At 40.5% G+C, this 22,857-nt stretch overlaps 1 protein-coding gene across 1 annotated transcript in view; it reads left to right on the top strand.

Annotated features, from left to right (window-relative positions):
* Positions 1-522: 522 nt before the first annotated feature.
* Positions 523-22,857, top strand: part of col6a1 (collagen, type VI, alpha 1) — a 48,215-nt gene continuing 25,880 nt past the window's right edge. Inside the window, exons 1-21 of the mRNA XM_050075108.1 lie at positions 523-848; positions 1,534-1,663; positions 2,890-3,090; positions 3,193-3,352; positions 3,758-3,871; positions 3,988-4,008; positions 7,832-7,852; positions 7,947-7,991; positions 8,106-8,159; positions 8,296-8,340; positions 11,682-11,708; positions 11,823-11,849; positions 11,957-12,001; positions 12,116-12,169; positions 14,358-14,420; positions 15,715-15,777; positions 15,865-15,918; positions 16,028-16,063; positions 16,151-16,213; positions 16,473-16,535; positions 21,086-21,148. Of these exons, the coding sequence (XP_049931065.1) occupies positions 761-848; positions 1,534-1,663; positions 2,890-3,090; positions 3,193-3,352; positions 3,758-3,871; positions 3,988-4,008; positions 7,832-7,852; positions 7,947-7,991; positions 8,106-8,159; positions 8,296-8,340; positions 11,682-11,708; positions 11,823-11,849; positions 11,957-12,001; positions 12,116-12,169; positions 14,358-14,420; positions 15,715-15,777; positions 15,865-15,918; positions 16,028-16,063; positions 16,151-16,213; positions 16,473-16,535; positions 21,086-21,148 (1,437 nt within the window). The 5' untranslated portion in view covers positions 523-760. The remainder of the gene's footprint in view (positions 849-1,533; positions 1,664-2,889; positions 3,091-3,192; positions 3,353-3,757; positions 3,872-3,987; positions 4,009-7,831; positions 7,853-7,946; positions 7,992-8,105; positions 8,160-8,295; positions 8,341-11,681; positions 11,709-11,822; positions 11,850-11,956; positions 12,002-12,115; positions 12,170-14,357; positions 14,421-15,714; positions 15,778-15,864; positions 15,919-16,027; positions 16,064-16,150; positions 16,214-16,472; positions 16,536-21,085; positions 21,149-22,857) is intronic.

The raw sequence follows: 22,857 nt of genomic DNA, 5'->3' as shown, positions 1-22,857 counted from the left end.
GCTACCCAGGAAAAATGAGTAAAGCACCCCCCCACCACCACCTCCCCATCCTCCTGCTTTTATGTTCAGGTCAGGTCAAATGAACCAGATGTATTCATACCCCACCCACCCCCGTATTCCACGGAAATGAGAGACTTCTACAGAAAGAATATAAAAATGCTTCCAAGATGTGTCAGCTGCTTTTCATTAAGTTTGATGAAATGAGTCCAGTGTGCATCTATTCACGGCTGCATTTGTAGATTTTGCACAAATTCCAGATCTAATCAAACTGCATGAGTGAAAAGAAGCTGCAAAGCTTTTTCTCATTTTATTAACACATAACCAAGATCAGTTTCTGCAGGGACGCTCTTTCCTGCAGAGACAAACAAATCAGTGCATGTTGGAACCTCCTTCAGAGTCAGCAGCTTTTTTGTTTATTCCCATGTATCCACGTCCCTGTGGACCTTTTAAGGAAGCAGGCATATCTGGGATTTTGTATAAACTTTGGGCCGGTGCGCGCTCTAGTCTACTCATCGTCCTCAAAAAGCGCGCGCCTGAGCTCGTCCTCCTCCATTCTCCTCCTCCCTCTCCGTGCCGTGCGCTCTGGTCCTCCTCTGCGCGCTCTGTGTCTTCGCCTCGGACAGACTGCGACGGAGCGCTGGATCACGAAAAGTTTGGCGAATCGGTTTAGAGGTGTCGGGCTCGGGGCCGGAGAGGTTCGGTGTTTGTTTCTGGGGGTGTTGTGTGTGTTTTTAATTATTAGTTTTTTTGAAGTTTAGCCATGGAGACTCTCAGAGGTCTCCTCGCGCTGTTGTGCGTTCTCCTGGCTGGAGCGCAAAACCTGAACCAGCTGGGAGGCAAGTTTGCGGGTAAGTTTGCAGAAAATATATTCATGTGCTTTCCAAGAAACTGCTCTATTGTCTTCTTTATGGCGTTATGATGCTGGGTTTGAATGTGACATGTCTTATGCTGAAGGGATGTTTGCTGCAAGAGCTGGTCCAGCTGTTCAGTGTCTCAGGGTTGCATAGTTCTCGAAGTATGAGCCTTACTAATGAGCAGCACAGATGCAATAACTACTGAGAGTAAGATCAGAATATGACAGTAGCCTAGCCCAACATGAGCAGGCCTTAGTTTGGTCCTATGGTTGTCTTATTGGGCTGAATAGTGAGCGTTGGGTGTACTGCAGACTGAGATCTATCAGTGCTGTGGGTGCCAAAGTTATAAATGCAGACAAGAACCAAAGCAGGTAATGGAACATCAGGCCTGCCTCCATGCTGAAGTGAAATAGTACAGGTGTATATGCAGAGCACAATGTTGTGAGTACAGGCCTGTCTACCTGGACAGATCAGGTAGATCAGCCTCAGTGTGACGCAGCGTGCTCCAGGTAGCATCATGCAGGCCTCCAGCGCTGCAGCAGTGATGCCTGTGCTGCAAATGCATTTTAGATTTATTGGTTCATAAACTCTTTGTTAGCTTTATGGTTGTTGAGTGGATGATATGTACTGACAGCCTTGTTTGTTTGTTTGTTTGTTTGTTTGTTTGTTTTGTGAGCAGACTGTCCTGTTGACCTTTTCTTTGTGCTGGATACATCTGAGAGTGTCGCCCTCAGACAGAAACCTCCCAGCTTTTATATCGACCAGATCAAAACATTCACCAATGACTTCATAGATGAACTCAAGGACATGTAAGACACACACACACACACACCTGCAATTATGGAAGAAGCATTCAGATCTTTTAGTTATAAAAGAAGCAATAGCACGGTGGAAAAATGCTCTGTTACAAGCAATGCATTTAAAATCTTAAAGAGTAACTTCTCACCTTGCTACACTGATGTACGGGTGTATTCTGGGACACCGTGACATCACTACGCTCAACCACGCCCATCACTGATTGAAACTTTTGACCACAGACAGCAGTGAAACTGTTTTTCAGCCTGGTGTTAAGTTACTTTCCATGACGCTGCAGAACTGCTCGTCAATGTCCTGATGTTATGACACTATTATTATATTGTTTTATTCTGTTTATGTACTGATAGTTACTCTAATCTACACTTATAAATCAATTTTTACTCAGTCATCACAGATTTTGTGTGTAAAATTGGAATCTGCAAAGAAACTAACTCAAGCTGCCTTTTTAGAATTTATAAATATTTATAAAGATTTAAATATTTACAGTATTTGCCTCTGGAGTGCAGCGGAGTCGAAGTATGACAACGACTTCAAAGCCGTACTTAAAGGTACACTATGCAGGATTGTTGGTTACTGTCGGTTGTACCCGATTATGTCAGTCAAATCAGATTCGGCCATTTAATATGAATTTTGACAATTCGTTTTTTCCATATAAAGCTTTAAAGTTTGAACAGGGCTCAGCGGGATGTGTGACAGCGGCATTCATGTAATGTAGTAAACAAGCTAACAATGCTAAGGAGGACCAAAACATCCTCAGAAGTACACTGCACAGCACACTGACTAGCAACTGCAACCAGTAACTAGTCACAGAGTCTCTGCAGAAAATTACATCCCCACACACTGACAGTCGGTTGTAAGTGATGATTGAGATGAGTCTTCTTTTTAGGGGAAATCCTGCATAGCATACCTTAAAAGTTACAATCTCGAAGATCTCTGTTTTGTTGTCTTTGGCGGCACCTGTGGCGATAAGCGGTAATTACAAGTGTGTTTTTAGATCTCGCCTCCCACAGATCCAAACAGTGTCATCTTTGTGAGTTAAAGATTGAGTCTGTTGCAGCACCACTCACAGGCCTTGCATATGTACTACAGCGTTTTCAGTGGCTTCATGTTTACGTACACATATCTTGAGATGATTCCGTGTTTATGGAATATTATATATATTATATTATATTAATGTTGTGTGTTTTGATTACTCTACCTAACACCTGTATTCATTCAGGCGCCACCGATGTGACCGCACCCTGACGTGGAACTCAGGAGCTCTGCACTACAGTGACGATATCAAACTTGTGTTCGAGCTGAGCGACATGAGGACTAAACGCAATGACATGAAGGCCGCCGTCAAGAAAATCGACTACATTGGCAAGGGCACATATACCGACTGCGCCATCAAGAGGGGCCTCGCTGAGCTGCTCATTGCGTAATAATAACACACACACACACACACACACACAAACTTTTCAGCAGATTAAGTCATAAGGAGAGCGACATCATGTGTGTTTGTGTGTCTGTCTGCATGCAGGGGCTCCCACTACCATGAGAACAAGTACATTGTGGTGGTGACTGATGGTCATCCTATCACTGGTTACAAAGAGCCATGTGGAGGTGTGCAGGAAGCTGCGAATGAAGCCAGGCAACATGGAGTCAAAGTGTTCGCAGTCGCCATCTCACCTGACCAGGCGGTACAAAACACACACAGGCAGTTGTATTTATCAGAGCTGTGCAGAGACCCTCAGAGGGGCAGGTGCTCGAAGACCAAACACCATACACCAACATAACTTAGAGCGTAACTTGTTGAATTATTAATTAATTAATTATAAACAACCCATATTTAAACAGAATGTAACATGAAATTTTACAATAAGCCGCATCGCACAATTATTGTCTCCCACCCAGTGAGATCAGAGGGGGATTATTCTAAATAAATATGAGGAAACTGTGAATGTTAAACTGTCATTTGAGCTGATGTTCCCTTTAAAATTTCTCAAATACTGCTCAGTAAAATCAAATGAATTTTTGTATGGCTGCTGCCATGTGATGATGATGATGCTTTGATGATGATGATGATGCATTCTGTCTGTCACCAGGACACCAGACTTTCACTCATTGCCACAGACCAGACCTACAGACAGAACTTCACTGCTGCAGACGACGCCCGATCCACCAAGACGGAAACCATTCGCACCATCATTGACATGATCGTATGTCTCCTCTCCTCTCCTCTCCTCTCCTCTCCTCTCCTCTCCTCTGTGTAAACACAATTTAACATTGTTGATTTATTAGCTAACTGTCTGTTTTCTTCCCTTCTTTTTTCCAGACAAACGCGACGAAGGATGCGGTAAGATATTTCTGAAAGGATTTTTTTTTTTTTGCATGTGTCTGTGCATGTGCTAACTGCATTTACATTTAAAGGTCCTGTATGTCGGGTTTAAATAGCCCTTACCAGTGAGGTTGCAGATTGCATGTAGGAGAACTACAGTAGTCTACATAAAAACAAAAAAGCCCCTATTTAGAGTAGACTTTGGCTTGTCTGTTCTGGGCTACTGTAAAAACAACATGCAGACTCTATAGAAGAGGACCTGCTGGAGTACGACACCGAAGCTAAGCGATATACTGCTGTGAAGGGAGCTGGAAACTTAATGAATTTTAGCCACCTAAAAAAAGTCTTACCAAAAATAGTCAGTATCAGTTTAGGTGTACATTATTTAGAATATTTTCACTGCTTTACCTGAATAGCAGACAATGATTTCTAACAGGAAAATGAAGCCGTTATATCGTTCTCTTCAAAGCCAGACTCCATTGAGAAAAACAGTGATTTAACATTGCTGAACACAGGAGCTGCTGGTCTACCGCTGCCTTGATCAGTGAGTTAGTTTGTGTTATTGTGTGACTTTAACATTTTAGAGGGTTAGTTTGGATTCACCACAGTCACACAGTAACACACACAAACTAGCTCATCAAAGCAGTGGTAGACCAGCAGCTCCTGAGCTAAAATTACTGTTTTTCTTAATGGAGTCTGGTGGCTTTGACGAGAGCAAAGATGGGGACCTGAATTCGTGAAACAGGCTGTCTGACAGTAAGACAAAGGGGTGAAAATACTCCAAATTTCAGGCACAATTTGCCTAGCTTCTGTGTCGGATTCCAGCCTGCTTCTCTAAACTGGTGGCGTGCTGACCACCATCTAATATATGTCATACACTGACCACGGATAACTACGTCATACAGCCTTTCGGATTTCTTCAGCATCAAACATCGAAAATATTGCACCTTATACTAAAAAAATGGACACAGGTACAAACATTTGAGTTCCACAAATATTGTTTATTTTTTATCCACAAATTTTCTTTTTTTATATATATTTGGTGCAATGAATGTGCGACATTCCTCAAACCTGCACTGTCTTTGGTGAAAGTAACGTTTTTGCTCCTTTATCTTGGTGTCAGCTACAGAGTCATCTTAAACTACATTAAATTATTAACATGGGAGATTATGAAAACAGGATTAAGGACTATTTTAGTTTTAGTTTATTACCATCATTTTCCCACTCATAAAACTCAAATACACTGGTAGATAGACAATAAGTTAACATTGAGTTTTTGCATTTTAGCATTTAAAACAGTACTGAAAAACTGAATTTAACCACTGAATGTACATGTCCAGCTATTGAATGCTATTAATGCAGTTGTCTGCTGTAAATTGGCTGTTGGTTTTAAGTCTGTTGTTTTTTTTGTTTTTTGTTTTGTTTTGTTTTTTAAATATTTTTTTAATTAATTAATTTATTTTGCTGCTGCTGTGTTTTTAGTCTGTTTGGTCTTTTATGTGAAACTTTTTCTGCTGCTGTCTGGACTCCCTGGCGAAAGAGATTTGAATCCCAGTGGGAATATTTCTGGTAAAATTTAGTTAAATTAATAAGTAAATAAATAAATAGATATCTCAGAACACTTTAAGGTTAAGGTTAAGTTTACTTTATTGGTCTCCCTTGGGAGAAATTTGGTTTGGATGAAGGGAAAAACACTTTAATTGCAAATAAAATGCACTTTGCATAATCAGCAAAATGGCGATATTACCAGGAGTGGAAAGCGTCTTTTTTTCCATATTTAAAAACATAATCAAAAATCTAATCAAGTTATCCCTAACAATGTAACTACAGTCTAATTACACAGATTTTTGTGTGTAATTTGGGCTGATTACAGTTGCTAATTTTGTGTAATCTGATTATGTAATCCTGAATACAAGGTGCACTAAGGTACACAGTAACTGTATGAACCTGCAGAAAGTGTACTGCAGATCCAAAAGACTGGATCTGCTCTCATTTCGAGCCGTGGGACAACATGTGTGAACAGATGTGTTTGTATTAACTGAAACATTCCAACAGCAAAACTGTTTATGTTCAGTTTTTGCTGATGCAACTTGAATCAAGACAGATTATACTGGCTAAGTGTCGTGGCTTTAAAATGTTTACAAACCGGATTTCTCGACCAAACAGACTTTTCTTCTTTGTGGCCACTAGAGCTGTGTATTTAGTGCAATCAATCTTAGCTGAATGTAGTGAGGATGTCTCAGTATTAAGTCTTGTTACAGCTGCTCTCCTTTGCCGTGTAAATTCTGCTGAACTCTCCCATACTCAGGAAACAAGGGGGGTCAGGCACGACAGCGACAAGAAGCTGAAATGAGCAAACTGAGATCGCAGTGATTTTCAAGATCAGCTCACTTTTATATCTCCAACAAAATCACTGCAGTTATATCCTAAATATTGGACATGTTGTGAGTGTTGGGAGGTTGCTGTTGGAATGTAATAGGTTACAGATCATTAGTTATTGCACAAAATAAGCTTTGTGGCAAACAAAAGTTTATGGTACTAACATGCTTTGTTCAGCAAGATAATTTTTACAAATGAACACTTCTGATTTCTGAAGCATCAGTGCAATCAACAAAGCAAAAAGCTAATGTTAGGCAACAAACAAACTACATCACAGTCGCATGATTTTAACGTCACCACCACACTGAGCCATGCTCAACGTGATGACGTTCTGTAGTCTCATTTAGCCACACATACAGCAAAATTCACAAGTGTGCATTTACTGACATTTAAATCTCTAAGCTTGTGTTATATGAGTCCTCTAACCAAAAAAACCCACATGACTTCCAGACAAAGGAATCGTGAGAGCTAAAATGCTAACTCATCTCCAGGTTTTAGGACTCATTCCTGCGCCACTCCATTCAAACAAGATGGATAAACGGACAAAAATCAGCATTCAAAATTTGAGCACATACTGCCAAATGAATGCAGCCTGTTTAGACGTAGAGACAGCTGCTCCTTGTAAACCATCCTACCATTAATGGTGTTGCACTCAGATTTGCCCCCACCACTCTGCTGACTCGTGTCATCTGTAAATATGCCAAAAGAAGACTTTCCTGCTCTGCAATAAGATGCAAAGCAACAGAATGAATGTTTTATTCTACATAGAAACTTTTTACTGAAAAGAATGAATGTAACCCCTTTGTAATCACTAATATTTTGATCAGCAACTGTCATCCGATAGCTAAAGTGTTGCTTGTGATCCGACCTGGAAACATGGGCCATGTCTCCTTAGATTTAGATATTTAGACTCATATGTCCCCCCAAACTATCTGATTGTGTCACCTCATCCCTGATCAGCAAACCACTCACAATCATTCACAACTCAAATCATCCGCTCCACCAATCTTTATCCCCCTTCCCTCTGGATGCAGGTTCAGACTACCCATGTGGAGAAGGGCCAGTTTCATCAGGAGCTTTAAGCTCCAAGTAACCTTCCCCTGATCTGAAATTCAGTCTGTGGTGTTTTATTTTATTTTATTTAACCTTTATTTAACTAGTAAGTCCCATTGAGATTGAAAATCTCTTTCACAAGAGAGACCTGGCCGAGGTAGCAGCCAATCAGAATACATTTAAAATGCAACAAACACCATGTTTTTGTCTCTTGTGTATTAACTCTTTATGTCCTATGTGTCTGTGATGTGCATTCTGTTTGTCTTACTTGTTTGTGCTATGAATTTCCTCCTTGACGACAAATTAACTATCACTCTATTGGTCAAGAATAGCCAATAATCGTCTACATATGCAGAGACATTTTTCCTTCCTCAAGGTGCTCATCATCTTTCTTTTTTCTTTTCTGCAGTGTTGCTCTTTCGACTGCCATGTAAGTACGCCGTTTATTATCTTATTCCCATCATAAATTCTTCTTCAGCTTTGTTTGTAGAGCAATTGTCTCACTTTTTGTGTTTTGTCTGCAGGCTCCAGGAGGGCCTAAAGGACCAGACGGAGACAAAGGCGCTAAGGTGTGATGATATGATATGAAAACAACCCTTGTATTCAGTTGCGCTAGAGATGATTGTCGGGCAAAATGCACAAACTCTACATGATCTCATCTTTATTTTTTTGCCCTCGTACAGGGAGAAACAGGAAGACCAGGGATGCCAGGAGAGAAAGGAGATGTTGGCGACATGGTAGGTGACCGCCACCATCGTCCTCCTCCACCCACGCCAACACCAACATACAAACATGCACCCAAAAGGACATCATCACATGTTTTGGTTTGATGAAGTGTCACTCAGATGTAATACTTCTGTCTCTGTGTTACAGGGCAGTATCGGAGATCCTGGTCCCGTTGGTTACAGTGGAATGAAGGTAGAGTGCACTTAATGAATCAGTTCACGTGAGCGATACAGAAGAGGAACAATGTCTGTCAGTGACATATGGAATAGGTTACATCTTACAGAAACATGTGTAGCCATTTTGTCCAGTCTTTTACATGTTGTTTATTTTGAAGGTCAGTTTCTTCATGTGCTTTACTTCAGTGACAGTTACAGTGCAGTCCTGCTTTGTTGGAGGGTTTGTATGCAGCCTGGTGATGCATGGATCACAGCTATATCTGAATGCGTCGAGGATCAGGTCATAAAAATCAGAGCCGGCCTCACCAATTAACTTCCTAAACAAAAACTGACAACACTTACAGATTTTTGCCAATAAACAGTGAGAAAACAAAAAGGTTAGAGACGGGCGCAATGGACACTTTAGGTAGACAATAAGTAAGAAATCTACTGTCTTCTACAAAATGAGCAATCCAAGGATTCTGTGGTTATAAAAAAACAGATTTTGCGGTTGTTTTAGGTATGATAAGTTAACCAAAATTAACCTGGCAATAGAAATGATCCTCCAATGCTTACATTGGTATTTTTATTTATTTTGATGTCATTTCTTCGAGTATCTTTAAAAGCTTTATATACCCAAAGTCTTAAAGTCAATAAACCATGATCATTTGAAAAGTATTGAAAGCCTTAGCTTAACGTTGCAAAAAGAACAAATGTTGTAGTTATTGTGGTTTTTATTTTAGCTCAGCATATAAGCCTACAGGATTATGCAGCCATTACGGGGAAATTTCTGGATAAATACCTGCGTAATTGCGGCGAAATGTTCCGTTTGCACTGCATTTAAGATAAGGTAACATAAGGTAAATGACGTGATGATGGGGAAGACAGAATCCTTAGCTTACTGCTGCGAAAGGATTGAAGCTTGTAGCTATTATGCTTCTATTTTAGATCGATATACGTGTATACAGGATCATGCAAACAGCTGTCCGTGGAACATCATTTTTTTAAGGGTTAATGAATGAGCCAAGAACAAAACTGGGTGAAGTATCTCCAGGCTAGTCTTCAGCAGGTTACCAGCCCTGCAGCCCATGACTTATGTTAGATAAACAACCCGGTCTCACTCCGAAATCGTCGAAAACCGCTGCTTGGTCAGTGGCCTCAAGCGTCAACAATCATTGACTTTCATCCCGGTGATGTTCGCTGCCCATAAGACTGTAAAGCCAAACCCTGTTATTTTTTCCCAGACCTAACCATGTGCAAGTGTTAGCGAAATGTAACCATGTGCGTTTGTTGTTGAATGAAAAAAAAACTTCAATTGGCAATGTACCGGCGCAGTGCTTTTATTTTGAAAGAGACTGTATGCAAACTGTACATATCCTGTCAAAACAGAAGTGTATTTTGAAAACAGACAATGCATGTACGGTAACAGGCAGAACTTGATACGGCGTCCTGGTACATCGACAACCAACGCACCAAGGGTACCTTGAACATCATATCTCACGGTGGAAAGTCCATGACCAAACGCCCATATGTGACGAGGTCGGAGTGAGAATGTTGAAATAAATAACAGGTCGGTTTAAAATCATCGTTCATAGAGTTTAGGGTCATACACAAATAATTTAAAGATAGTGTTGCTACTGATGGGTTCCACTTTAGTCTTTACTTGCTTATTTTTTACAACAGGGGGGGGCAAACCAAAAAACTCAAAAGTCGAGGGCTGGCCCTGATAAAAATTAACATTCTGAGTGATAGCGGATGGGTTGCAGGCAAAGTTACTACAGTTCACTAAAACTAAATTTAAAACTAAAACTAGGTGTTAAAAACTAAAATAAGAATCAAAATTTGAAACAATATTATGTGCTTGCAAAACTAAATTAAACTACAAAAATATAACCAGGAGATCTCTTTAATTTTAGTTTTAGATTTAGTTAAATCTGTAAACACAGCCAGTGTGAGGAGGCATTAGTGCAAATGTTTATAGAGAGACGTCTGCATGGCTGTGAGTCAGCTGCCTTCATAAAGTGCCTGTTTGAAATGTTATAACTGTTCTCAATTTCTTCAGTCTTGCCACTGAAACATACCTCTCATATTATAATTTAAAAAAAAACAACTAAAAGTCATACTGAAACTAATAAACACTTAATTATAACTTAACATTTTTAAACAATAAAATCTGAACTGAAATGAGCAAACCAGCTCTGGAAACTAAACTAAATTAAAAAGAAAAATTGCAGGTGGTTAAATAATAAATACCTGTTGCCATTTTCATTTTACTAATAAAGAACGAAAGAAGAATATAAGTTAATCTATTTCAAACCAGCCTGCTTCAGTGTTATTCAGTGTAATATTTTACCACATCATCACTTATTCATGATAATAAGTTCATGCAGTGATCACTCAGCAGAAACTATGAATTCGTCCCCATTAAGAGAGACGCTGTATGCATTTATGCACAAGAAAAGCAGCGTAACTTCACTGATTATTTCTGAAGCTAAAACTTTAGTTCTTTTCTTCTGTCAAGTTTCTAACTACAGTTTTTAGTTTCCTTGCTGAAATGCTCCATGATATTTGCTGCAGTGATGTTTCTGCATGCAGGGAAACGTTCTGAAAGAAGCCTCCGTAATCATCGAAGTCAAAGAAAACTCTCATACATCACTACAGTGTATAATATAAGAGCACTATATCCTACAGAGACCAGTAGAGGGGAAGTGAAACGTCCATGCAGGTACGGGTCTCTAACTCAGAGAAATCGGATCCATGCATCACCACTGCAGCCGTTTCCTAGTGATGGCCCTTATCCTCCTTCTTAGCTTCACATTAATGTTCATGAACAAGAAACAAACTGACAGGTAGGGTTGCAACATTCTGAGGTTTTCACGCTACGATAACGTCTCAGAAAATATCATGGTTTCACGGTATTACAGAATTATAATTATTATCAGTCAGAACGACCCTTTAAAGAACGAAAACGTAAAGGTTAGTTGTGATTGAACAAACGTATTATTACTATAATTGAAACTTGAAACCATTTTGTTAATGGAGGTTTATGTAAAAAGTCTCCCCTTTGAAAATAACTAAAATAAAGGTGAGATTCTTCGTCCATTTTTTTTCCTCCCTAATATTGTGGATAAGCAAATGCACATGGTGTGATTACGGTCATTTTTCATATCACGGTATACCTTTGAACGGGTTTATCGCTGCAACCCGACTGACAACAGGAAGTTTGTTCAAGGAAACATTCCTAACCCTGAAGGTATTTGTAATTTTCCATGTTGTTTAGCTGCTGTTGATCACTGACTCCAGGTCAGACTCTCACCCTCCTCACTGATCCCTTCGCTGCTTGTCATGATGATAACTCTGATGTGTTTCTGTTTGCAGGGAGACCGTGGAGGCAGAGGAGAGAAGGTACTGTCAAAGCGCACAAACACATAAACAAGATTCAGTCAAAGTTTAAGCATTGCTTTGCTGTGTAAGTTACGGACATTATGGGCTAACGCTGTGTGTGTGTGTTTCCTGCAGGGTGACAGAGGACACAAAGGCTACAAGGTGAGCTCATCTAACAGCTGTCTGATCTTCAGCTGGATGCTCTTGTTTCTGTGATTGTTCTGAAATCTACATTATTCTTTCGTTCTTTATCTTTCGCTGATTCACAGGGAGACAAAGGTCAAAGAGGAAATGATGGAATCGATGGACGCAAGGTGAGTGACAGACCCGAACATCCAAACAACACATCCCTGGCTCTCTGGCTGTCTGTCTCTTGTTGTGTTGATAAAGTTGCTTGAAGATACTGTTCCTCTGGTTTTCCTCTTCAGGGTGAAGATGGTTTCCCCGGTCTTCCCGGCTGTAAAGGATCTCCCGGATCAGACGTGAGTCCTATATCTCAATCTCAGAATAATCCCACTGTTGAGGGGGGTCTTGCATTCCAGCCTTGACATTAAAGTCACATGTTACAGACAGATTGAATCACAACCAGATGGGAACCGGTCATTAGAGGCTAACACACGCTGACGATGACATCAGGTTTGAGAACTGCAGCAGATGTTAGGACACACACACTTTCTTGCTATTTTGGTGACTTAAAGGGATAGTTTGGATTTTTACAACTGGGGTTGTATGATGTCTGACAGCTCGGACATTCAGAGGGAGCTTGGAGTAGAGCTGCTGCTCCTTCGTGTCAAAAGGGATCAGTTGAGGTGGTTCGAGCATCTGATCAGGATGCCTCCTGGGCGCCTCCCATTAGAGGTGTTCCAGGCACGTCCCACTGGTAGGAGGCCCCGGGGCAGACCCAGAACATGCTGGAGGGATTACATATCTCATCTGGTCATTGAACGCCTTAGGATCCCCCCAGGAGGAGCTGCCCATAAGCACAAATGTGCTGTGCACTGTATTATATCGTGTTTGGATCAGATGTTCGGTGGTTTTTTGAAGAGACAACAAATTAAAAAAACAGTGATAATGACAGTGATGGCAAAATGCTATTCTCTGTGGCAACAGGAGGATATCTGTCAGGGCCCTGACTCACCAAGCCAACAATCAGGTCGTCAGTGAGCGTCTGTCGCCCTAGTTTTTGCGGTGTGTCCCACACCGTTGGCATTTGTCAGCCCTTGTTGACTTTTTGTCAGCCAGTCCAGCATGATAGATTAGCGTCGGAGCTGGCTTAGCCCATCAGTGAATGAAATCACTCTAAATTGCAGTTCAGCACAGCGCACGAGAAGAGAAACGGAAGTGAGGAAAGTAAACAAAGGGCTAAAGTAATGGGGGAGTGAGATCACAACGAACTTGTTTTAGATGAGAGAGAATAATTCTACGCACATAACATAGGTGCAAGGTGAGCAAAAAACAGTGTACATGAGGAAAAAAGTAAGTAACCTTTGTCAGGTCAAAATGATCAGGTCAATTCATTTGACGTGGTGAAGATCCAATTAGGATCGAAACGTTGGCTTTATTAAACTTATGTGGCGTGGAATAAGTGTGCAGGATTATTTTTTTTAGCCATTCACCTCTTTAGCAGAAATGGTGCGTAATGGTTTGTGGTATTGTTAGCCTGCGCACAATAAATATAATTTGTTCTTTTAACATTGGGTTGTGTTAATAATGTGCTAACAGGCTAACTAGCATCTTGAATCCATTTTGTCAGTGTTCCGATTTCCCTTTTTTGATGACAAATACAGACCACCGCCTGCGGGTATGGAGCGTTATTTCCTCTAACACAGGCACAGAACGTATGCACAAGTTGGCCGTTGGCTTTGCACTGTGGTCAAGTGCAACTTTTTGGCCTAGATACAGGCAACGCAACAGTCAGCCTTTGCCGCTTAGTTCTTTGATGTTGGTTTAGTGTGTCTGGGCCTTTTTGAACCAGAGTATACAGAAGAAGTTGTGCAGAGGGAGACTGAACAGGAAAGGGAAGGGCTTTCTGACAGCAAGATGGAGCGGTGGAAATATTCTCAATGTAGCATCCACTTAGACTGATATTGATTTTTATTAGGTAGGCCTTTCTTTAAGATAGCTAACATATGTTTTGCTGCTACCCCCATCCACAGCAGTACATTGCTTAGCTTCTGTGTCAGTACTCCTGCCTGCTTCTCCAAACTGGGGATGTGCTGACTGACATCTTCTATAGATAATATCAGTATATATGAGTATCCCATACGACCCCACTCCAAAAAAATCCCAACTATCCCTTTAAACCCCGTTTATCAGATACACACGCTCCGACAGGCCATTTCCGTATCAGCCTGAGGCTCAGCTACATTGTTTACACATTAGCCATTAGCCACAGTTGCATATTTAGGAATACCACCCTCAGTGGGGCCCTGACCAACATCGCGCCATGCGTCTGGATCCGCCTGCAGCAGACCGAGGCCCTTGGTTCTTAATCACTGCTGCGTTTACATTCTCTGCTGTCAGATTGTTTAAATGAAGCCATAAAGTCACACTGTAAACAAACACACGCATACATGTGCGCACATACACAGCGGCCTCAGAGATTGAGTGTTGTGGCTTCAGCTGCTTGTGATCATGTACTGAGACTGTCTCTGTGTTTTCTGCTTCCAGGGCATGCAGGGAGACTCTGGACCAAAGGGAGACCCTGGTCCTTACGGACAGAAAGGAGAAAAAGTAAGATTCAAAGAACAGGGTCTATTTGCTGCACAGGCAGTAGTCCAAAACAAATACATCACAACACAACACAAGATCCATATCTCCTACACTGTAGAGGGTGAGTGGAGTGGATTTTCATTCCTGTCCCATCCTAGTCCCGTGTTGTGTTTTAAAATTATAAAGAAAATAGTGTTAGTACCGAATATTTCTGTATAAAAACAAAGCACATTTTATTAGTATAGCATAATGCTAAGATAACTCCTATCATAACAGCTATATTGTACATGTATTTTAGTATTTTATTTTTTTTATTGTAATGTTTTTGCCTGTTGCAGTAATATGTTGACTGTGTGCACCAAACACCAAGGCAAATTCCCTACAAGTGAAAACCAACTTTGTAAAAAAAAATTATTCTAATTCTGACTGCTACAACCATGTGTCAAATAACTAGTGATTAGTCTGTTAGCTCGATGCTAACACATAAAGGGATAATGGGACGTAGCATCACGATCATGATATTATTATCTTAACAAACGATCCACTTTACTTCACATGCCTAACATAAAACAACATGTGTGTTCACACATACAAGCATATATTTTTTTCTATGCACTGTGAAAGCAAACTAGTAGCTGCTGACTTCACATTGTAAGCTCAATATTGTTATTATGATTCCCCTGCTGCCTGCTCCCAAAAACGTTTTGTCCCATCCTGTGGGTCACAGGAGGACAGTGAGGGTAACAATATTTGAAATGGACACATCTATTCGCATACATACAGAAAGTATAAACGTGGTTAATGTATGGTTAATGTTAGATAGGGAGACAGAGATGGATGGAGCCCTCTGTCTGTATTCTGCATTCATTCTGCCCATATTTGTGCACGTTTCCTGAAAGCTTACGGATACAGATGAAACGGAGCAGTACCACCAGAGATCGTGGAGGCAGTGTGGTGTAGTTCAAGCAAAATATGACCATAGGAGAGCACAAAGAAATTTAAATAATGGCGGAACAATAGTTCTCCATCCACATGTCGGGATGTATTTTATGGCCTCACAGACCACCACCATCTACAACGCTACCTCAGCTTAATGGTACTATATTACAACCTCCTACGTTGTTGTCTCGTTTGCTGTTCCTCCGTCCTGATGGAAGCATCTCCAACACTGACAGTACATAAACAACAAACCTCTGTTGCTGGTTGCTACTAGCGAAGCGCCATAGCTCCAAGTTAAGACAAAAACACTTGTGCTCTTGAAGATTTCGAATCACCTCTCTGTGTTCTGTAATAACACATTGTGTGCTTGTTTCAGGGAGATCCCGGAAATGACGGTGATCCAGGAAGGCCTGGAAACTACGGCCCACTGGGACCTCAGGTAAATCAGCGCAAAGAGCGCGATGACAAAGCACAAAGTGGATCACACGAAGCAAGAAATATGACATGTTTTGTTTGTGTTTGACAGGGTGAGCGGGGTCCTCGCGGAAACAACGGGGACAAAGGAGAACGCGGTGATGATGTAAGCGATGAAAGTCCTGACAACGCCAGAAAGTTTGCAATCTTTATTGTCTCATCTAATATCCTGTTGTGTGTGTGTGTGTGTGTGTGTGTGTGTGTGTGTGTTTTAGGGCACACCAGGACTGGATGGAGATCGCGGCGAGGGAGTAAGTACGATTAATATTGACTTTAAATGAGTGTTAATGTGTGACAGCTGCCAAAATATGTGTTGACATCTTTAAAATCCCTTGTAGGGACAACTTGGAGAGAAGGGTGAGCAAGGTTCCCGCGGAAACAGAGGTCCAAGAGGAGAGCCGGTAAGTGATGATAAGGATGATGAGAAGTCTCTCGGGGTCTGTCTGATTTCAGCACCTCCTCCTTCATGGGAAATTCTGTTTGACAGTTGAATCAGCCGCAACCACAGCGGCCTTAATGGAATACTGTTTTCATAAAGTCATTCCCCGTGAACTGCTGCTGATCTAACTTTGTTTAAAACTTGGCTCTGTCTGCTTCTCTTGTCTATTGTTACTGTCTTGAACGTCTTTAGCTTCATACGTTTGTTCTTTTCCTTGCCAGGGAGATCCAGGACCCCGTGGAGAGCAGGGGAGGGAGGGCTCAACTGGCCCCAACGGAGAACCTGTAAGACACACTCAAATATAATCACACACACTCACACAGGAGCTACAGTACCACTGTTCGTTAGCCTGTTGTGTAGAGTTTCAGCCCCAAGTGCGAACCACCCACTTTCCTCCCTGGCAGCATCCTTTTCTTTCCAGTCGGAGAGGAGGAGTGTGCGCATGCGTGCTGCACTTGTGCATCGATATTTCATGTTGCGGGGGAGTGTGTTGGGCAGGAGCTTAAACAGAGGCGAACCTGGCTGCCGCCCCAGAGTGCTGCCCACTCCCCCGTCTCCCCTCTCTCATTCTCATTTTTTCTCTCCTCCCGGGAACATTGACACTCACTCTTTCCCCTCTGACTCAGTTCTTCTCTCCGTCGGCCTGAGCCAAAGCCTCAGTATGGTTTTCTTAATAAGGCACCAGGCAGTGTAATAATAATAATACGTTACAAGCATTAGTTGTGGTAACCTCCGTGATGTCAGAACTTTCAATGGCTCTTTTGTGCTTTTCTGCTGCGCCTCCTCTCCTCACCAGAGCTGAACCAACCGTAAAGAAGTGAACAGTACAGAAAACATGGAATAACTGACATGTAGGGCCGACCTCATACACTCAGGGAAAAACTGTACATGCGGTAATGTGCCGCACATCATCTGCACACATTAAACAAACCACAGACTGTATTACATGTACAGAGCACTTAATGGTTACAGTGTTTTTGTTTAACGTTAACATAAAATTAAAGACCACTCTTAGATTTATGCAAAAATATTCATTCAACAATGCACATCCACATAGATGGATCCTGTTTTGATTTAATTCTGATTATCAGACACTGAAAACATGGGCAGTTAGCCTTAAACAAATGTTTAAAAAAATAGCCTCCTGAACTCTAAAAGTTTCCCATTTACATCCTCATCAATACATTAACAGGGTTCCTGCAGATCCTTAAAAAGTCCTTAAAAGGCATTGAATTTATTCATCTAAAAATAAGGTCTTTACTGGTATTAAAATATGTTAATTTCTCAAAAACTAAAATGCTAAGACTTTCAAAGTAGGTAGATTAGTAGTAGTAGATTTTATTATTTTTTTAAATAAATTAATTTTATGTTAATTTATTTATTTTATTTTATTTTATATATTTATTTATTATTTAATTTTATTTATTTTATTTATCCTTTTTTGGTCAATCATTGCATTGTAAAATCTCAAAATAATTGGTGACATCTATTTTTCTTAAATAATTAACTGAATGCCTCTTGCATTAACATCTCACAGATCAGGATAGCGGAAACTACGACGGAGTATTAGGGCCACATTGAAGAAAAATTTTTTGGGAGATTTGAGAATAAAGTCATAATATTACAAGAAAAAACTTGTAATATTACGAGAATAAAGCTGTAATTTAATGAGGGAAAAAAATTCCTAATATTACAAGAATAAAGTCGTAGTATTTAAGGAAATAACCAACAACAAACAGAATGGGTCAGAGGATGAACCTGCTTGTGGCAGCTGCTCTTTGTCTCAGGTGTGTTGCCTCGACACACACATTAATATTACGAGTTTTTTCTTGTAATATTACGACTTTATTCTCGTAATATTGTGACTTTTTCTCAGTTACGACTTTATTCTCGTAATATTACGACTTCATTCTCGTAATATTATGACTTTTTCTCGGGACAACTTTATTCTCGTAATATTATGACTTTATTCTCGTAATCTCCAAAAAAAAAAATTCTTCAATATGGCCCCAATACTCCGCCGTAGAAAACAACAACACTCATATTTTTTTTCTGGCTGTGATATTTAGAGCAGAGGATCCACACTGCTCACAAGCTGTCACTGAACCCTGGATGACACCGGGAGTTGCAAATCAACCAAAATGGGCTATTTAACCAAGATTTTGCAGCATGGCTGACACCAGTACAAGGCAATGCATACAGGGCTAGTGTATTTTTATGCAACAACAACAAAAAATTGAAACCCTGCATGATGGGAATCAAGGCAGTGGAATCCCACACACAGGCTGAGAAACACAAAATAGCCAAGAATACATGCCATCAAACGGCAGGTATTTCCTAGTTTTGGTCTCCCCTCATCTCTGACATGTAAAAAAAATGTTTTATGTTAGAATAAACATTTTGGCCAAAGTTTCCTAACCTTATACAAGGGTTGTCGCAGTCATGGAAAACCTGGAGAAGTCATGGAATTTGTAAAAGTCATTGAAGGTTTTGGAAAACTTGTGGACTTTTGTTGAAATTAATTGGTACAGTAATCTGGGGAAAACCTTTAATGTCATGTAACATTTTTTTAAGTAACTTTAAGTAAGTCACAATATATCGTTGCAACATCGATACTGGGATGCGCAATAGTAGCATCGAAGGATGTGTAAAGTCAAGTGAGGCTAATCAACAACAAATGGAAAACTTACACGGTTCTCATTTTCCATGACTTATACCGGCCAAGCCTTCTGCTTTTAGATGTTATGTATATATTTGATGTAGCGTGGCGGTGTTTGTTACAAGAAGCGAGACTCTTCTGTATGTGTGTGTGTAGAAAAGCACCGTAACCAGGCCGTCAAGTGCAGCAGACACAGTGAAGTACATGCTTTTCCAAAATTTAAAAAAAATATATTATAGGTCCTTGAAAAGTCATTAAAAGTTTTGAAATGTTCATGTTTTTCTTCCTTTTGTTCTAGTTATAAATTTGGTCTTTATTTTCAATCCCAGTGGCACTAAAAACTCTTAAAATGTCTGAAATCTAACTCACCTCAAGCTGCAGGAACCCTGGTTAAGATGATTTGTTCCATTTCCACAGTGTGACTTCACTGTAAGGACAGGACTGAGGTGCTGCACGTAGCAGCTGGGTCCAGCTGTTGTTTGCCAGAAAATAGGGCCAAACCAAAATCTAACACTTCTGTTAACTACAACAGCGCCTTGTTTTCCATTTCTATAAATTCTGTGTAAAATGCACAAGATACAGTGTGTAAATTAGACCGCTTGGGAGGTTTGGAAAGAGTTCTGTTTTCGGGTTTTTTGGGGCGGATTTCTACATGATTCACATGGGTCAAATTTATGAGGAAATCTGGGTTAATCTGGGAAAATCACATACCTGAGTTATGTGCAGGTGTACTCCAGGACACAGTGACATCACTGTTGGGTGTGGTTACTGTGGGTGGTCCAACAGTCCTTGAAACAGTAAATCAGGGGGCAGTAATAAACTTATTTTCAGCCTCGTATTAAATATCTCTTTAGGTTGAGACAATTTCAGGCCTCTGTTTCACCAGCCATCAAATTTTAACATTCTGCTGATGCCAAAGACTCAACGGGAGCTGAAGCTGTTGAATGCTGACAATAACCATTGTCATATCCAGCGGAAATTTTTCCATTGCAAAAAAAAACGACATGGTCACCAGTGAAAAGACTTTTTTTGGTTCAAAATAGGGCTGAAAATTCTATCACAATATTTTTAGGCTATATCTCAAGACAAGATATATATCTCGATAGTTTTTAAATCTCTTCAGAAGCACTTCATCAATGCTCGTACTAGGAGACAAAACCAAACCAAATACCGTCTCTGATGCGACAAAGTTGTAGGGATGACTGCTTATTTTTTTTCCAGAAATTTGAACACAATGACATTTTTGATCAGTAATCATCAATAATATGGATAAGTGGGTTAAGGCAAGCATTAAACTGATAGAAATGTCTGGTGAGTTGATACATTTGCATCACTTACAGTAACTGTAACACAGCCATTAAAACAAGGGAAAAAACACCATTTATGCCACATCACGATACAACTATCTCCAAAATCTAAGACGATATATAGTCTCATATCTCGATAACAATATAGTATCTTCCTATTAGCCAGCTCCAGCTCAAAAGTAAAAGTTTTTTCACAAACTATTTAATTAAGTTGATTAAACGTTCACATTTAGACAATATTTCACTGTGATTTGAAGTAATGAGATTTTTCATCCTGTACAGTGTGCAGATTAATAGCCTGACTAAGAAATCACATCCAGATTTTTAAGTTGACACTCAATATTGCAAATCCTGATGAAATAGGGTTTAAATGTAACTGTTTAATCATTGTCTTCAAATAGTCTGTGAAAAAACGTTCAGTTTTGACCAGTGCAGTATGAATTTGGAGAAATACCTGCAGTATTATCTCTCTTTTAACATACAGCTTAACAAATTGTCATCATAATTTAATTTGTTTTTGTGACACATTGATGCTGTAACTGCATTGTAGCTGTTCGAAAAGAGGGTGAAACAAGATCTGAGACGCTCAGACTGAATATCAGTCTGTTTTCAACCGGAAATCAACGTTCATATCCCAGTTGGTGCTCGCTGGGTATCTTTATTTTAAAGTTATCACCAAGCACAGCAGTTTATTAGTATAGAAGTATGAAAAAAATAGTCTTAAAAAAACTTTGCCTCTGTGTTGTAGGTCGTGTTGGTTCATAATGGTGTCACAGTCTGAGGCCAGTTTTTTTCTGTTTGCTTTATGTGGTTGTTTTTGTCTGCAAAGTGTTTTAACGGTGTCATTAACGCTGTTGTTGTTTTCCAGGGCGAGCCTGGCAGAGCCGGGTCTCCTGGCTACAGAGGAGATGAAGGACCACCTGGACCAGAAGTGAGTCCAACAGGCCACACACACACATGGACTATTTATATGCATACATTTAAACTTAAACCATATTTACTCAATCAGACTCTTACTATTAGTGTTTCAAGTGGGCGGGGCAAAATTGGGAAAAGGTGATGTCACATGCACCAATCAGGATTTAGAAATGTGGGTCGTTTGGTCACTGTTAATTAAATCCAGTGGTGGAAGAAGTACTCAAATGTTTTAGCAGTACAACAGTGTGAAGATACTCTGTTACAAGTAAATATCCTACATTCAAATACTTAATTAAGTAAAGTACAAAAGAGCTCTTAACAGTTGATAAAAATACCTTTTAATTTATTAGTGTCTTATTTAGTAATGACAATGTTTAAGTTAAACTTATGAGAAATTATACCAAAAGTTGTTTTTAAACTATGATTTACGCCAGGGGTTCCCAACTGGTGGGTCATGGTTCAAAAGTGGGTCACGGGTCCTCGCAAACATGTCAAGTTTTTAAAAAACACACTTTAATTTGAAGTACGGCAAATTTTCGGCACAGCTGTTGTTGGTGCTGTCTCCTGCTGTAGACTGAGTGACTAACAGACAGCTGCTTCACAAAGACAACAAACTAGCTCGACGACATGGCCAAATGCAAGTAACCCTAACCCTGAATGATTAAACTGTGTGGACCTTGAACTAATGACCAAGGCAAAATCTGGACCCTGTGGCTGAACCAGTTGGGAACCACTGATTTATGCTTTTTAATGTTATAGCAGTTACTAAAGATTTGAAGCTGCGTTTTCAGGAGCTTTAAAGGAACACTTCCCCTCCCAAATGACAATTTGTATGTCAGTTACTCACCCTGTGTTACATCAGATTTATGAAGAAAACTTTGTTTTTCTTGCATGCATCCACAATGAATGAAGAATCCGAAAACTGAGAAAATTTGTGATGGATTGAAGTCAATGGGGTCCACATTTAACAACAACAAAACTTTATTTAGGGGCCGTACACATGCCACGTCTTTAACTGCTTGGAAAACGTGAGGTCAGGTGCTTGATGCTACTCTTAGCATCGCTAGCACAGAGCACTGTGGCTGGTTGCGTCTGAGGTTGCTAAGCAACCTTAAGAAGCACGGTATCAAAGCCTACAGACCTAAAATCCTGAGTGCAGAGCTGATCTTCCAGGCGCTGTTTGTGTGTAGGCCTGTTGTCCATGGGACAGATGTACAGCTCTGGCACGTCTATATCCAGTAGATGTAGCCTTGGTCAAGAGGAGAGGTCACCAGGTGGTACCCAACTCCCTAACCACAACACTCTTCAGTTAGTGGGCCTGCAGTGGTGGCCAGGTCACCACCCCTCTCCCCCAGGCTTCCAGCAAATGTCCTCCCTCTTATGCCAGAGCCAACAAGAGACTCTTTCTGCTGCCTCTCCCAACATTCGAACTGCACTTTTCCTCTTTTGCACTCTTATTTCGATTTTAGTCATCAGATTCCACACTACGTCAAAAAACACCCTTGGTGTCACCCATCTTGGGCCACTTGACTTTTACCTTAATTGGTTGGGGTGGGCTTACTGGAGTGGCACTGGAGGTGTCTTGGATGTGTCCTTGGGTAGCTGCAGGCACTACGGGTGCTTTCACACCGGCCCTGTTTGGTGTGGTTCAATCAAACCCAAGTGCATTTGCCCCCTAGGTGCAGTTCATTTGGGCAGGTGTGAACACAGCAATCACTCCTG

The sequence above is a fragment of the Epinephelus moara genome, chromosome 21 (assembly GCF_006386435.1).
Source record: "Epinephelus moara isolate mb chromosome 21, YSFRI_EMoa_1.0, whole genome shotgun sequence".
In the NCBI taxonomy this organism is placed as follows: Eukaryota; Metazoa; Chordata; class Actinopteri; order Perciformes; family Serranidae; genus Epinephelus; species Epinephelus moara.
Note: the sequence above shows the minus strand (reverse complement) of the source record. Positions and strands in the feature narration are given on the sequence as shown.